At 45.0% G+C, this 17,500-nt stretch overlaps 1 protein-coding gene across 1 annotated transcript in view; it reads left to right on the top strand.

Annotated features, from left to right (window-relative positions):
* Positions 1-17,500, top strand: part of LOC123518431 — a 67,612-nt gene that overhangs the window by 2,011 nt on the left and 48,101 nt on the right. The window contains exon 2 of the mRNA XM_045279246.1: positions 1,319-2,203. Coding sequence (XP_045135181.1) covers positions 1,644-2,203 — 560 coding nt within the window. The 5' untranslated portion in view covers positions 1,319-1,643. The remainder of the gene's footprint in view (positions 1-1,318; positions 2,204-17,500) is intronic.

Here is a 17,500-nt window from a genome sequence, read left to right on the forward strand (position 1 = left end):
CACACACACACACACACACACACACACACACACACACACACACACGCACACACACACAAATACATGTATCGGGCACGTATACCAGACACGACTTGTACAAGACAGATGACAGAATCGATGCACACACACACACACACACACACACACACACACACACGTATGCACTGCTCCCTTCATTGTAAGCATTAATCATCGCAATCGTCTACACTTTTGATCTTTGTTTTTATCTCGAACCCTGCTTCTCCTAATCCTACCGGCTTGCAGAGAGAGAGAGAGAGAGAGGTGGTAGGATAGCCTGAATGGGACAATTGGGAATTCACCTCCAAAATGAAACTAAGAAGAACTATTCGCATCAAACAAAGCATCTCTCTCTCTCTCTCTCTCTCTCTCTCTCTCTCTCTCTCTCTCTCTCTCTCTCTACACACACACACACACACACACACACACACACACACACACACACACACACACACACACACACACACACATCAAAAATAGTCACTCGTCAGTCGTCATGTTTATAGTGTTTTCTTAGAATCGAAATGGTGGAAATGTTTGAATTCCAGTCCCTCAAGATTTTATATAGAGAAGATAATTTCCTTTGAACTCGATGTCATGCCCAGCGGGGAATTCCAGCTGTGTGTCGGGCGCCGTGGCGGTGGCGGGCGCCAGGCTGTCGCCGAGGATGTTGTTGGTTAAAGACCCTGTCGTCCATTTTTTTTTCTATAAATGCGAGTTTTCTTTGCCATCAGCCTGTCTTCGTTAGTTTGTTAGTTCTCTTTTCTATGAATTTGTAAAGGAGCGGTTCGTTTGTTGATGATTGTGCGAAATGTAAAATGAGTCAGCCGTGGTTGGGTTTGCCATGGGTACATATTATAAACACAGTAATATAAAAAAGTCATGTGCCCTTGAGATGTGTCAGTACCACCACCATCACCACCACCACTCCCCTACTCCTACCACTACCACTACCGCCACCACCACCACTCCTACCAATACCACTGTCGCCACCCCATTCCTAGTACATCACCACCACTACCAACATACTACTAACAGAACATGCACTGTCACACACTTTATCCTGACGGAACATAAACGCTGTTACGAGAAGTGGTTTTATTTTCTCTTAATTTTTAGTCAGCATCCTAATCTTTTCGGAGGATGTGACAGACGATGGAGAGAGAACTGCGTCACAGCTTCTCACCTTTCCGTCAGTTCATCTTACCTGCCTCCACAGCTTTATATGGCTAATTACCACACGAGAACAATAGTATGGCTCATGTTTTCCCATTAAGCATTTTCTTAAGTTTCATTTCAGATATAATGAACAAAAACAGTATCGAGTGTGAAAGAATGAATAAAGAAAATAAATAACACTAAAACGCCAAAGTCTTTTTTACGTGAGAATGACTTTGACATCTGAAGAAATTTCAAGGTGAAAATTAGTTATAAGAGAGTTTTAAAAGCTGAGAAAAAAAGACGTGATGCGCAGATACCTAGAGGAACATAATCAGAACACTGAACTTGAACAATATTATCTGAGAAAAACCAAAATAATAAGAGAGAGTGAGCGTAATAGAGAGTGTGCAGGAGGGTAGAAACAAGACGAAAAGGACGGAAGGGGAGGGGCAAGAAGAGGAGGCATGATAGCCCACGAGGTGACAGCCTCCCTGTACATACAGACTAGGACCAGCCAGGCACAGGAACACATCCCAGCCGCTGCTCACAACAACAACAACGGAGTAACTAAAAACCTCAATGCTCACGAGAAAAAGAATCCCATAGTGTGCCAGTCCGTTCGGCGACGCTACGAGAAAAATGACTCGCAGGACCTGCAGAGAATACCACAAGGCCTCCATCTCGGGCACCAGGCATCGCGACCCTCCAGGATCCGCCTGTCGTGGCCCCAGCTGAGTCAAGAGTCTCTGCCGTGGCCTGACTGGAAGGCCCACACCCAAAAGTCGCTAGAATGGGTGAAATCGGTCCAGTGGAAACCTGACTGGCTGAAGGGCACAAATCTGGAGGAAGAAATCAAGAGTGCGTCCAAAACTCTGAAAAGTGAGTGGCGGAAAGCGAAGGACTCCCTAGCCATGCATCGTGTTCCTATCGGCGACTGGCTGAGTCTGAAGGACCATGTATTGGAGGGAGCCTTCGCGCCTTCCCAGCCAGCCCCACCACTGCCGCCGCCCCCACGTATCAGAAGGTGAGTACTTCAGCCAGCATACGTCCGCAGCCACACGCCCACAATGGGATGTACACGTACACGGCCACTCGATGTCAAGGACGGAGTTGATATTCTTCCCATGACAGTGATACCATCTAATCCTGTAAATATGGCACGAATCTTCTTTTAGCCATCTTTTTTTCTGTACCCACATTAATGTTGCATCATCACTTTAATCTGTATAGAGCGTAATTTAGCCCCTGTTTGCTGCAACTGACTAAACTCATGTAAAGATCATGTTGAGTTCATCACCACTACCATCACCACCACTACCTCGCCAGTGCGCCGCCATTTAGTCGAGACTCCCGCCGGCGCCTCGCCGTCAAGTTTTGTTCCAGGCTAGACGGTGACGGCGGTGGGAGGAGGAGGCGGCGAGGCGACGAGAAACGTGCTTTGGGTTTGAATGTATCTCGATGCGGCAGCTGGAGCTCGAAAGAAAGGGAGAGAGAGGGGAAACCAGGGGAAAAAATGAGAGGAAGGAGAGTTGGGGAAAGAGAGAGAGAGAGAGAGAGAGAGAGAGAGAGGGTGACGAAACGAAGGTAAGATTGATGAAGTAGCGAGGCCGAGGACGGGGAGCATTTGTTTTCCGAGGGCGGTAATGGAGGGGCGAGTGGGGCGGGACTTCGATAACACACGACGAACTGCGTACTTAATATCCCGTGATGATGAACTGGGAATAGCAGGTTCCAGGAAGGCCAAGGCACACGTCATGCTCGGAACGCCTCGAGGAAACTGCCGGGGTGTTTGTTAATTTTCTGCCTTACTTTTACTCTCTCTCTCTCTCTCTCTCTCTCTCTCTCTCTCTCTCTCTCTCTCTCTCTCTCTCTCTCCTCCTTTCCTTCCTTCCGTCCTCCTGCTTTCCTCTTCGTCCTCCCCTCGTCCCTCTCCTTCTCCTTCTCCTCCTCCTCCTCTTCCTCCTCCTCCTCCTCCTCCTCCTCCTCCTCCTCCTTCTCCTCCTCCTCCTCCTCCTCCTCCTCCTCTCACCCTTTCATACATCAAACATTGACTCGTCCTCTCCTGTGTTTGCTCATGCTAATTAGCTTTAATATTTCACAGGTTTTTTTCTTCCTTCTTTCTTGGTACTCTTGTATATTTTTTCTCTCTCTTCTTGTGCATCTTAAATCCTTCACTTTTTTTACTTCTCTTCCTTTTCTTTTTTCTTTTTCTTTTTTTTCTTTTATCTCCTCCTTGTCCTGTGCTACGCGTCCTGCTGCCTCCTTGGTGGCGTCCTTCCTTCAAGTTTATAGGAAGAGATGCCAGAATTTCAATGAATATATAAAGATGGTCTGGTGGCGGCGATTTTTTTTTTTTTTTTTTTTTTTTTTTTGGCACGTCTGAGAATGTGGTCAGGCGTGACATATTTATGCGGAGATGGACGGTGAGGAAGAAGGTGGACGATGCCGACGAGGAGGAAGAAGAGGAGGAGGAGGAGGAGGAGGAGGAGGAGTAGGAGGAGGTGGAGGAGGAGGAGGAGGAGGAGCAGCATCACCAAGTATATCGTGGAAGGAATAAAAGCTAGAGGGATGAAACATTTAAAGTTGATGCATCGTTCCTTTCTGGCCTCCGTGTGTGTGTGTGTGTTTATTTATACGAGGGTCGACTCCTCCTCCTCCTCCTCCTCCTCCTCCTCCTCCTGCCTAAGTAAAACGAGAAAGCCTCACTCCCTCCTGATACTCCCCAAATACCCAGGAAAAAAGCTACCTAAAGTACACACACACTCCACCTTGAAAGCGACTACTGTTACGGAGAGAATTAAAAAACATGTGGCTTTTTCCTTCTATTTTCGGAGGTTACACTGGCTAAAGATAGTGGTCTTGTTAGGGACTGGCTTGTATGCACCTCTTGCGCCGTGGCTGAATAGAAAATCCATTGCGGCGAGGACTGCAGGGAGAGACGGCGTGCGCTGGAGAGGCTCAGTTGAAGTGTCCGTGATGACAGCAACTGAAAAGAATATATGATGCAGCACAGTGGCAGAAGCAAGGGAGGGAGGGAGGGAGGGAAGGGTTAAAGAGAAAACGTGAGCTGATAAGGCCAGAATTACTTAATGGCGACTCACAAGGAGGGAAAGAGAGAGAGAGAGAGAGAGAGAGAGAGAGAGAGAGAGAGAGAGATTCACACACGTTCTCCACATTGTATAACTGTCCCGTCTTCGGCAAGGACTATGTGAGATCCGTATTCTCAAAGCGCCTCGTCGTTTCTTCCAAAGTAACCATGTCTTATCAAGCTATACTGGCAACCATGGTCTTCAAGCCTGCTTTTCTTATAATTGTAGTGATAATTTAACAAGAATTCTGCATCATTGGAGAGGAAAACACGAATGAAAATGCAACTATTCATCTCCATCCTCCATGTAAAGAATCCTCATAAAAGAAAGAAGCGTTGCAATATACGAGCTTACAAGTCATGAAGCATCACACATCACACATCACTCCACACTCCGTCACGGTTCTCGACTATTGTACGTGCTTGATGCGGTGATGGAAAGCCGTGATAAGGAGGCCGCTGAAAAGATAGGCAGAATGGACTTGTATGGAGAGATATCAGATAAGCCTTCCTTTGGCGTTGTGTTTAGTTAGGCGGAGGGAGAAGCTAATGACGTGAAGGGGACTTAAGCAAACAAAACTTTGTGGCCTATTCAGCTGTTTATTTGAGAAGAAAAGTATGGAGAGAAGACGACTGAGATCAAAGGGTAGGACATGGAAAGCAGGAAAAAGAAAAGTGAGAGATAGGAGAAAAACTGAGGAATAGTTGAAAGAGGAGGACGGCTAAGAAAGTTAATGAATATGCGTAAATAAGAAAAGGAACGAAAGATGAATAGAAACGGGGAAAAAAAGATGATTACTATGATGAGGGAAGAAAAGCAGGAATATGAATAACAGGGAAAGGAAAGCGGGAGACAGAGTAGAAGGATAATTAGCATGTCAATAGAAGAAAGAATAGATAAATAGGAAAAAGAGAAAGCAAGGAGATATAGGAGAAGAAGATGCATGCGTCTTTTCCTATTCCTCTCTGAAAGAGTATAATTTAGCATGAAATTTGAGGAAAATAGAAGAGAAAGAATACAATAAACAACAGAAGGAAGGAGAAGGTCTGCTAGAAAGACTAACGAGGACGAGAAGAGAAGAAAAGAGAAAGAAAGAAGATGAAAAAAAAAGAAAAAGAAAAAGAAAAAGGAGGAGAAAGAATAGAAATTAGATGACAGAAAAAGAAGCAAGAGAATACAGAGAAGTAGGAGGAGGGAGAATAGAAGACAAATGACAAAAGTGAGAGAAAGGAAGAGTGAGACATTGTATCAAACACACACACACACACACACACACACACACACACACACACACACACACACACACACACACGTGAGATGATTAAAGCCCCAGTGAATAGACGCCTGACAAGCGGGCTGGAGAAACACGTCGTTGGAATTACTCTCAACCCACACGACCGAGACGAACAAGAATATCATTACGAAAACAAACACGGATGCTTCAATAGAGACTGTAGCCAACCTGAGGAGCTACGTGTTATACTTTCCTCACCCCTCCTGACATTTCTCTCCTCCGGAACAATATTTTTTTCCTCGACATTTCCCTTTCAGATATTTTAGCCTTCTCCTCTGTTTCTCTATCACCCAAATTTAACATAACCTTATCTGAAACATCAACGGTAGTTTCCCTTTATAAATATTTCAGCTTCTGTAATTTTATATAAATTTTCATTTGAGTTATTTCAACCTTCTCTACGTATTTCTGTATTAATCAACCAAAATTAACTGATCTAAACTTAATTTTATCCAGTCCAACTTGATCTAATCTAATCTCAATTGAACTAAGCCCATCTTAATTTAATTTCCACCATATTTTTCCTTAACCATCAACAATAATAGTTTCGTTCCGTTTTTTCTTATCAATATATCCTATTAATTATATCAAAGATGAAAAAAATGTATATTAATGAGAATACGAGTGTGTTAGAGTGCTTAAAGGAAAATGTTCAGAAGGGAGGTGATCATTACTACATCCCCATACACTTCAAGTTTTTTAAGGAATTGGAGATAAAAATATCCAAAACTCACTGAACTCTTAACGTACACTAGAAAACACCGACACAACCATACACCCGCCGTATTTAATGATTTTCCTTCAGTTTTAATTCCTCTAACGTGAAAATTTACAAGTTTTGTGTCCTTCAAGGGAGTTTGTCAATAGATCACAGGACTTGAGAAGAAAGGAAATCCCAAAAAGACAGTGGAAATGAATGCAGAAAGTTCCTCTTGTGAACCACGACTGTACACTATACACGTACGTACCTTGCCAAGCAGAGAGATGGCTTACGTGCTCTAGTTGAAGTAAAGTGCAGTACAAGCTTATGTACAGCCACTTAGCACACCCAGGACCCGGCAGAGGCAGAGGCAATGGAGAAAGGACCAGAATGAGAGTGATGTCACGGAAGCTTAGAGGAGTGTGTGTGTGTGTGTGTGTGTGTGTGTGTGTGTTGTGTGTGTGTGTGTGTGTGTGTGTCTGTGTGCGTATGTGTGTGTGTGTTTGTGTGTGTGTGTGTGTGTCCGCAGTATTGGAGAAGATTTATGCACGATTGCTCCCAAAGCGATGAGTTGATTCTAATGCCTCTTCTGGGAGCTGTCTGGATTTGTTTTTCTTAAGTGCCCTGTTTCTTCCTGTACTCCTCCACCCCTTCTCGTCGTCCTCCTCCTCTTCCTTTTCCTCCTCCTCCTCCTCCTCCTCCTCCTCCTCTTCCTCCTCCTCCTCCTCCTCCTCATAATCTAGTTATTTTTTCTCTTCTTTTTGTTACAGTCATCGTTGTCATTATCATTCTTCTTCTTCATATAATGATAACAATAATATAATAATAATAGTAGTAGTAGTAGTAGTAGTAGTAGTAGTAGTAGTGTTAGTTATTACTATTGTTATTATTCCCCTTCTTCCCATTATTATTATTATTATTATTATTATTATTATTATTATTATTATTATTATTATTATCATTATTGTTATTATTATCATTATTATCATTGTTATTATTATTATTATTATTATTATTATTATTGTTATTCTCGTTTTTTCCTTCTACTATTCATTTCTATAAAGAGTATATTCTAATTCCTTATTTTTATCACATATAAGCCTATGTTTTATTTTTCCCTTCCTTCGTTTTCTCCACCTCTCCACACAACTTCACCAACACCACTCCTCTCACCCACTCCGTGCTCGTAATTGTTCTACCGCCGCTGCCACCTCTGCCTCCGCCTCTGCCGGTCTCTCCCTTGTGTCCCCGGGGGCTCGTCGCTCCTCGCTCCGGGCCGACATTGTTAATTCCGCCCGTACCCAGCCCGTGAGGAACTTAGCGTCATGTAAATTTCGACTGAAGGTCCTCTAAAGTGGGGAGACTTGGATTACCTCGAATGTCTAACACACACACACACACACACACACACACACACACACACACACACACACACACACACACACACACACACACACACACAGACAGACACACACACAGAGTTGGTGGTTCGGTGCAAGAAGGTTTGGTTTCGATTCTGTCTGAGATGTCTCCCGTAACGTAACGTCTTCGATAACGATGCCATTTTCCGGATTTTTCCTTCGTATTTGGCACGAGTTCTGGTGGTGCTGGTGCTACTTTGTCGTGACCGAAAGGAGAAGGAGGAGGAGGGAATATGGGAGGACTGGAGACAAAGAAGGTGGGAGGAATAGTGGAAGAAATGTGATAATACTCGAGATCTTCTCGTTTACCTAAGATGGCGGGTGGAGTTAAGGTTATAGGGACGAGTTTGCATTAAGGGAGATGCCGCCTGATACCGGCCATCGTCACACGTCTTCTTAATTGGACAACTTACACACCTGGCGAGCTTACCTGTGCCCTTCCCCCGCCTCCTCCCGGCCGCGGCGGAACAAGACCCGAACACCTGCCTGGATAATGAAGGCAGGTGGGCGCTCCTCCTAATGGGGTGCTAAAGAACAGTCGGATTTCATAACGCGACAGCACACAGCGAGCCTCGTTACTTGTTGAGCGCGGCGAAGCACAGCATAACTCACCAGCGACACGACCTGACCCGGGGCGCACCATCACCCTAATGGCGGGTAACTACAAGACGCACATTAAAATAATCCGGTGGTGCGTCAGCCAGACGTAATGCATGGCAGGAACCTGACACTGCCAGCGACACCTCAGCATGTTCGTTGTCTTTTTCCCTCCCAAACTGCCACCGCGCAATGGGTTGTGCGAGGCTGGGCACATTTTGCGGCGCCAACGAGTCAGGAGATTAGGGTCATGACAGACACATCAAGAGGGAAAAATGCGGAGGCGGAATGGCATACCTCGCAGACTATTCACCATGTAAACGGTGACTCGATTCCCGTGCAGCCTTTAGGTTAAAATATGACGGCCGTGTGGCTCCTGATTGCTGCAGGCGCGTCGTTTGATAAATCATGACTCCACCAGATGTGGCCGCGCACTCAGGCCAGAGAGGTCGGCTGTGGGGTGTTGCACGACGATAAAATCCGTGTAAACATGTGTTCGTGCCGATAAGCGCTGGGTTGAAAGGCTATAACTGACACACACACACACACACACACACACACACACACACACACACACACACACACACACACATACACACAGACACTCAGCGAAGCGGTAGCCAGAGTTGTTAGCACTCGGACGTAACGATCTCCACGACCTGATCGAGTTCGAATGAGTGCAGTTGGAAGGTAACAGTTTTGCAAGCTAGCGCATAGACACTGATGGACACCACACAGTACCTCCCATCAATGGTTGCATCGGGGAGGCTTGAACACAGGTTTACAAAAGCGTCACACAAGAGATCCTACTTGTCACACCACCACAACCACAAGACGATACAGACTATCTAAGCCTCCAAAAATAGATGAGACGACCATCTAGGAGAAATAGTTGCTCGGAAAATGCTTAATATAACTGTAGGTTAAAATAGTACACACACACAGACACACACACACACACATACACACACACACTGGTAACGTCCTAGTTAGTCATTTAAAAAAGCTAAAGTTGACGCTTCTCTCCGGTTGCTAAGATTCAGTGACCATCTAGCGCGCAGATCCCGGCCTTGACCAAGAGGAATGTGCGTGTGGTGTGTGAAGCAGCTCGATCTTACACCCGTAGAGCAGACTTATGGGCACTAAGCTTCCTTTGAGATGATGTAGCATGCGATCACTTGGCCAACATATGACGGAACACACACACACACACACACACACGCCCGGTAGCTCAGTGGTTAGAGAGCTGGCTTCACAATCCAGAGGACAGGGGTTCGATTCCCCGGCCGGGTGGAGATATTTGGGTGTGTCTCCTATCACGTGTAGCCCCTGTTCACCTAGCAGTGAGTAGGTACGGGATGTAAATCGAGGAGTTGTGACCTTGTTGTCCCGGTGTGTGATGCGTGCCTGGTCTCAGGCCTATCCGAAGATCGGAAATAATGAGCTCTGAGCTCGTTCCGTAGAATAACGTCTGGCTATCTCGTCAGAGACTGCAGCAGATCAAACAGTGAAGCACACACCTAATCCTTGAGTGTTAGTGGCAGTGCAGGGGATAAGGTTGACAAGGAGGGAAGGGATGGCAGGGAGCTGGGAATCAAAGTCTCACACAGCGTTCCACACCTTGCGTTTCTCTCGGAAAGAAAGGAGGAACGGGAGGGTGAAGACGGCAGAGGAAATTGAGAAGAAAAGGAGTTGACGGAGAGACGATCTTTGAGGGTACTGGAGAGGAAGGAGAAGAGAGAGAGGTTTTCAGGCGGGAGAGAAAGGGTTGGGCATGTGGATTGGGAAGAAAAATCGTGAGAAGTTTGCGGGAAACGAAGTGAGTGGGAGGCCGAGAAATAGAGGTGACCTTCTGGATGAAAGACGGGGACAGCCACACTGGATATGAGGCCCGGGAAGGCTATCACCGCTCACTGATACGACCTTGTGGCCACAGACCCAGCCAGACACGAGATCGGGGAGGCTCTTTCTCTACTTCTGCTTTTACTTCATACTTTCTTCTATGCTTTCTCTTTTTGTCTCATCTCGTTTTGTTGTTTTACCAGTATTTCTTGCTATTTTGTCTTTCCTTTAACTGTTTTATACGCTTGTGTCTTCATGTTGTTCGGTTCTTTTTGTGTGTTCAGTTATTATGCAAACCTCTTTTTAACTTTCATTTCTTCATCCGTTCCTTCATTTCTTTCCTGTCGTTCTTCACCTTCCTCTTCTCTCGCCTCGTTCGGTCTCCTTATCCACTGGCTTGGACATGCTGATGATAAGACAGCGAGGAAGTTTAATTCAAATGTTAGTGTTTTCTCTTTTGTCAAATTTCCTTCTTGTCTCTTTCCTCCTTTCTTCTTTTTTTTCTTTCTCACAATACCTATCACCTCCTCTCCTCTTTCCTTTTTCTCTCTTTTCTCTCTTCTTTCCTAATTTTATTTTCTCTCCTCCTTTCAATATTTTTTTTCATTTTTCCCATCTACATTTATTAATTCATAAAATGCATTTATTCATTCATTCATTCGGTTATTTTCTTTCCTCCATTTTGCATCCTAGTACTGCCTACCGCTCGTAAAAACCATCTCTCTCTCTCTCTCTCTCTCTCTCTCTCTCTCTCTCTCTCTCTCTCTCTCTCTCTCTCTCTCTCTCTCTCTCTCTCTCTTGAACCCTTCCTTTTTGCACATCCTACACCTCATCTCCATTGATCCTACTGTAAATCATATCCAGCGCCACGCCCCATCCGGCTTCCTTCAGTGTAGATGTTGCTTCTTGGTCAAGTAGCAGGCCTATACATTCTGACTCCGTTCTAGCAGCCACGTCCCTTCTGTCAGACTTGGCGAGGGCTAGAAGTCAGTGCAGTGGAGTCATGTGGCCACCAGCATGACAAACAGAAGAACCAGAGAGTAGAAGAGGATATCGCGTTTCATACATTCCTCCTCTCAGTTCTCCTTACCTGCCTGGGTTGAGATGGTGCGATAGGGTAGTGATAGAAAGGAAAGGAAGGAGGTGTGTTGTTGTGGTGTGTTGTGTGGGGTGTGGTCGAGGAGTATTGCGTGTGTTGGCCGCGGTTGAGTTGTTGTGGGCTGTTTACATAGGAGTGACTGTGATGCATACCAAGCTGAAATGAGTGAGAGTACAAACAGACGCCTCTCCCCTCATTCCCTCCCGTCACTGATCCTTTGTGATGCTGTCGATCACACCAATCTATTGACTGCACTAATAACCGTGTCCAGAGCGATTCAAACCCCGCGGACCTTGAATGCGAACAATATCATCGTCGTATTAACCATTTGACTGTTATCAAGTACACCTTCCTTACCCTTAAGCACAAACCACTCAGATATTTCTTTCCTCCTTTACACACACACCTATAAACACTACACTGGCTGGGGACTGACACGTTCTTTCAATCCTTTCATGTTCTCAGTGCTTTGAATTTTCGGATATCTCTGTGAAAAGGTTAATCCTTCATTGGTCCTTTCGAAATATTAAGTTGTTATACACGAATATAAAAAATCAAAGCAAAATAAAGGAAGCAAAAAAAATTACGGGGCATGTGTACATAATACGCAGGTATCTAGAATTCTAAAATACTTTGACTCTTAGTAAGATTATCGTGAAAATATCGTGACATTTTTTTTATCTTATACTATTGCTGTAGGATCCTTGTTGCTCTTTTCAATCATGAAAACACTTGAAAATCTCTATAACTTCAAGTGCGGCCTATTTTCCTCCCCCATGTGATATAGAACCCGGAATTATAAAAGAAAATCATTTAAAAAGCCATAGTAACTCTCATTACAGCCTGTCGGAAGCAGTCCAAGTAATTTCACTTCCACACACACACACACACACACACACACACACACACACACACACACACACACACACACACACACACACACACACACACCTATGTATATTGTGAATCTGAAATGAACACAACATCAATTACATCATTTATCTTATTAATAAACAAAATTGGTCTTAGAATATATCCCTGTGGAACACCCGTAGTTAAGGTCTGGTCACACGAGTATTTTCCATTACAAAGAAGCAGCCTTCGTGTGTGTGTGTGTGTGTGTGTGTGTGTGTGTGTGTGTGTGTGTGTGTGTGTGTGTGTGTGTGACCGCTCACGCGCCTTGTCCAACCTCACCAGCGTGACAGGCTCGGTGGTTTGAGAGTGACAGGGACAGGATATATGATGAGGATGCCCAGATACAATTACAGACTCTCTCTCTCTCTCTCTCTCTCTCTCTCTCTCTCTCTCTCTCTCTCTCTCTCTCTCTCTCTCTCTCTCTCTCTCTCTCTCTCTCTCTCTCTCTCTCTCTCTCTCTCTCTCTCTCTCTCTCTCTCTCTCTCTCTCTCTCTCTCTCTCTCTCTCTCTCTCTCTCTCTCTCTCTCTCTCTCTCTCTCTCTCTCTCTCGTACTCGTGTAATACCTAGCATATATTCTTTTCCTGGGCGGAGTGACGGAGGCAGAGGAATGGAAGGGGGATTAGGGCCAGACAGGCGGCGAGAATGGAAGGGCTGCCCTCAAAAGAGAGACTTAATTAAAATTTTCAAGCGATATGCAAATTCGTGAATATATATTTTTAGGACGCTCTCGTTAAATATTTTTGTAGCCAATTTAATGACGGCAATAATGACACTTTTCATCACGGCAAAAAACACTCCCGGCAACTCTTTTTTTCTTTCTTTTTTTTCTTTTTACCAACCAACACTTATTGTTATTTTCTACTCGTGCCCTTTTCATACAACTTTCCTCCTCCTCACCACCACCACCACCACCACCACCACCACCACCACCACCACCACCAGTCCACCACCTTCCTTTTTTTATTGCCGTGTCATAATTTGCATTTTCATTAGAGGGGGGGAAAAGCGTCCATGGTGGATGGTGGTGGTCCCTCAGAGAGAGAGAGAGAGAGAGAGAGAGAGAGAGAGAGAAGGACACTATAAAGAACCAGACGCAAAAATAAGTAATAATAAGAAAACAGAGAGAGAGAGAGAGAGAGAGAGAGAGAGAGAGAGAGAAGGAGGGAGTGGAAGAGAGAGGAACTTTTTACATCCTCCCTCTCAAAGTTGGTGGTATTAAGTTGTCTGGCTGATATACGGAGGAAAAAAGAGCAGGTAAAACTTGCTATTATCTCTCAGCTTTTAGTCTGTGTATCCTGTAACCCGCTACCTGTGTTGTTTGGTAATTACTGCCACCTGTCCGGGCTTTAGGAGGGCAGGGAGAGGGACACAGAGGGAGGGAGGAGGGAGGAGAGGCGAACGGGTGAGGGAGGAAGTAGAAGGCTCGGCAGTAGGAGCTTAGGGAGAGGACGCGGGAAAGGCAAGGAGGTGTAAATGGAAGTGAAGGATGAAGGAGTAAAGTTAAAAAGGTTTCCAGGCAAGTCAAGATGCGGAGAGGGGGGGGGCGGTTTAAGGCGGAGCGTGGTGAGAATTCTCTTTATTTCTCACTGCTCCTGTGGGGATCTAACTCCACCACCACCACCACCACCACCACTACCACCGCCACTACCACCACTGCCTCTGAACTTTACTTCCACTACATAACTTCTGGCTAGCTAATCCCTTCATCATTATCAGGGACACCTCCACCATCATCACCACCTCCACCGCCGCCACCCCCACCAGCACCACCACCACCACCACCAGGATCACTCTTCATCACCACACTACCACCGCTGCACCACCTCTTCACTTGCGCTCTTCATGATAATCCGACACCTCTCTCTCTCTCTCTCTCTCTCTCTCTCTCTCTCTCTCTCTCTCTCTCTCTCTCTCTCTCTCTCTCTCTCTCTCTCTCTCTCTCTCTCTGACACAACGACCACTACCAACACCACCACCACCACCGCAGGGAGATCAGGTGCGTTGCTTCAAACAGCACATAGACAGACGCAAAATTCCTCTCGCTGCACCTGCCTCCTCGTGAACACACACACACACACACACACACACACACACACACACACACACACACACACACACACACACACACACACACACACACACACACACACACACACACACACATGACGTTCTCCTGTGTTCCTGCAAAATTTTCACTTGTTAAAATGATTATTAAGCAGCAAAAAAGAAGTTCTTAGCCTTCAAATTATTACTCATTGTTGGATAGTGTACCAATAACTATATCAATATTGAATGCAGAGGGCTTGATTTTACCGTGTTTTGGGTGAAGGAGGGGTGCCAGTTTGTATTTTTTTATGTAACAGAGGAGGACTGGCCAAGGGTAACAAAAGTATGAAGAAAATAAGTCCCACTCTGTCGCAAGTCTTCTTACAGAGTCGAAAGAATTAGCCAAAGTATGACGATCAATGCCTGGTCAATAAAAACATGATAGTATAGCTCGTGATCTAACTTTGTTCTCTCACCACCGCTATTTCAAAGGCAACATGGATGATCAACCGAGTCTCAAAAATGTTCATCTTATTAGTAATGAAAAATCTTGTTATAAAATCATTAGAACCGTAAAAAAAATCCTTAAAAGAAACAGTTCAACTTTATCTACATACAGAGTCTTGAAAAACAATAAAGGTTTGACGTGTAAGTGTTTCAGAGTAGTGGTCTTATCTACCGATCTTGGGGTTTCATTCAGCAGAGCAAAATTAAGGAGAACATTCTTTGCTCCTGTGGAATTGTTTATGGAATATCGAGGCGTGACTACCATATTGTCTGCATTGTCGTCATCATCATCATCATCATCACCATCATCATCATCTTCGCCGCTACCACCACCACCACTATCAGTCAGTCATTAGCGGTTTTCCATTCCAGTGAAGAAAAAGGAGAAAAAAAACCTGCGAATTTTCTCAACTTTTTTTTTCTCTTACTATTTACATCTAAATTTTCCTCATTGTTCTTAAGGAACGCGCGCACACACACACACACACACACACACACACACACACACACACACACACACACAGAGAGAGAGAGAGAGAGAGAGAGAGAGAAAAGAGAGCATGAATGTGTATGTGAGTATGTATGTTTATATATATACCACACACACACACACAAAAGATAAAAAAAAAAAAAAGATCTTACACACAAACAAAACAACTAACATTTAAACACACACAGAAGAATATAAACAACAACAACAACAAAAGTTAAAATATAAATACACAATTAGAACCACGTGATCCAATCCTGACAAAACAACACTCAATCGACCACACACTCCTCGTCAGCACTTCATAATCCTGAGAAACCAATACGTTGATGATTTTCTTTTCTGCTGACGAAACAAGGTCGACTACGAGGACTTGGAGGGAACGAGAGGGGATGACGTCTTAGGCAGGATTGGGTCTGGAGTGAAGAGGAAGAGGAGGAGGAGGAGGAGGAGGAGGAGGAGGAGGAGGAGGTGTGGTCTGCAAGAGTGTGTGTGTGTGTGTGTGTGTGTGTGTGTGTAGTGGAGGGTGGTGAGTCAGCGTTGTGGAGAAACTGTATTGAGCTGGTAAGAAAATAAGGGTGTTATTGTGCAGGTGAGGGTATATATATGAGAGAGAGAGAGAGAGAGAGAGAGAGAGAGAGAGAGAGAGAGAGAGAATACGAATGAGTCATCTTCCATGCGTGTGTGTGTGTGGGGGGGGGGAGGGAGGGTCTGTGTATGTATATGTGTATGTGTGTTGGTGTGTGTTTTCTTTCACCGCCACGGCCACCACCACCACCACTACATCCACCGCCACTACCACCACTACCACCACCACCACCACCACCACTACCATCCTCTCGTCTTCAGTCTTCATTCTAAGACATTGAAGGTCTGCGATATTTTCATCAAAACTTTATCGGTGAAAGGGAAGTTTATTATGAGCATCGGAGGGAGGACGTTAGGAGAGAGAGAGAGAGAGAGAGAGAGAGAGAGAGAGAGAGAGAGAGAGTGTCTGTGTGTGTAATAATAATAATAATAATAATAATAATAATAATAATAATAATAATAATAATAATAATACTGTTTATTAGTAATTGTAGTACATACGTACTGAAAATGTCCATATGGGGATTGAGGGAGACTTAAGATTAGAATCTTAACTTAGCTACTAATGGTTATTTATGGTTCGCACCATGGGGGGGATAGCACTACCTGAAGATGTACATACATATGGGGATTGAGGAAGATTTAAGATTAGAACCTTAACTTAGCTATTTATGGCTCGCACCATGGAGGGGATAGCACTATGATGATAACGGTCAGTTCTTGGAGCCCTGAGGGATATGACCACGTTTGTGTGTCGTGTGGCATGGATTGGTTGGGGCGCGTCATGAGGGAGGAGATGTCGTAGCCGTGAGTGGCGTAGCAGGCCTCTACCCATCTTGACGAAGGCCGCTTGGTGTCTGGTAGCCAGTGTGGGGAGATCGAGGGTAGAGAGGGCGTGATCATAGTCGGTGTAGGTAGGGCCAAGTATGATTCTGCAGACCCTCTTTTGGGCATTGTTGCTGTTGAGTGCAGGTGAGGGAGGAAGACCACACTGGTGAGGCAGACATAAGTTTGGGCAGGATGAAGGTGATATATATCCCCTTTAACTCATCAGCTGGTGTGCCCAGTGACTTAAGTCTGCGTAGCATGTAGAGTCTGTAGGCTACCGATCTCACTGTGGCGGTGTGTGTGTGTGTGTGTGTGTGTGTGTGTGTGTGTGTGTGTGTGTGTGTGTGTGTGTGTGTGTGTTTCCTTCCCTTCTAGCAGCTTCTTTCCTCTTGCCTAGTTGTTATTTACTTCCTTTCTCCTTCTCTCTCTCTCTCTCTCTCTCTCTCTCTCTCTCTCTCTCTCTCTCTCTCTCTCTCTCTCTCTCTCTCTCTCTCTCTCTCTCTCTCTCTTCTTCTTTTCTTCTTCCTTTCTTCCTTCTGCACCTCCTTCTTTCTTTCTTTATCTGATATATCCTCGATTTTCCTTTTTCATTCTTCCTCCCTTTTCTTTCCTTTTTTTATCTCCTTTCCTTTCCTTTCCTTTTCCTTTTGCTCACTCATTTCTCTTCTCTTGACATCTACATATCCTTCCTTTCTTTTCCTTATCCTCCTTTTCTTTCTTTTCCCTTGTCACCTCCCTTCATACCTCTCTTCCTCCCCCCTTCATTCCCATCTTTCTCTCATCCCTTTCGGCCTTCCTGCTATACCCAGACCTCCTCATATCCACCATCACGTCCCCGCCTCCTCCTCCTCCTCCTCTTCTTTCTCCTCCATGTCTCTCTCCCTCCCTCCCTCCCTCGCTCCCT

This window comes from Portunus trituberculatus, chromosome 43, assembly GCF_017591435.1.
Source record: "Portunus trituberculatus isolate SZX2019 chromosome 43, ASM1759143v1, whole genome shotgun sequence".
In the NCBI taxonomy this organism is placed as follows: Eukaryota; Metazoa; Arthropoda; class Malacostraca; order Decapoda; family Portunidae; genus Portunus; species Portunus trituberculatus.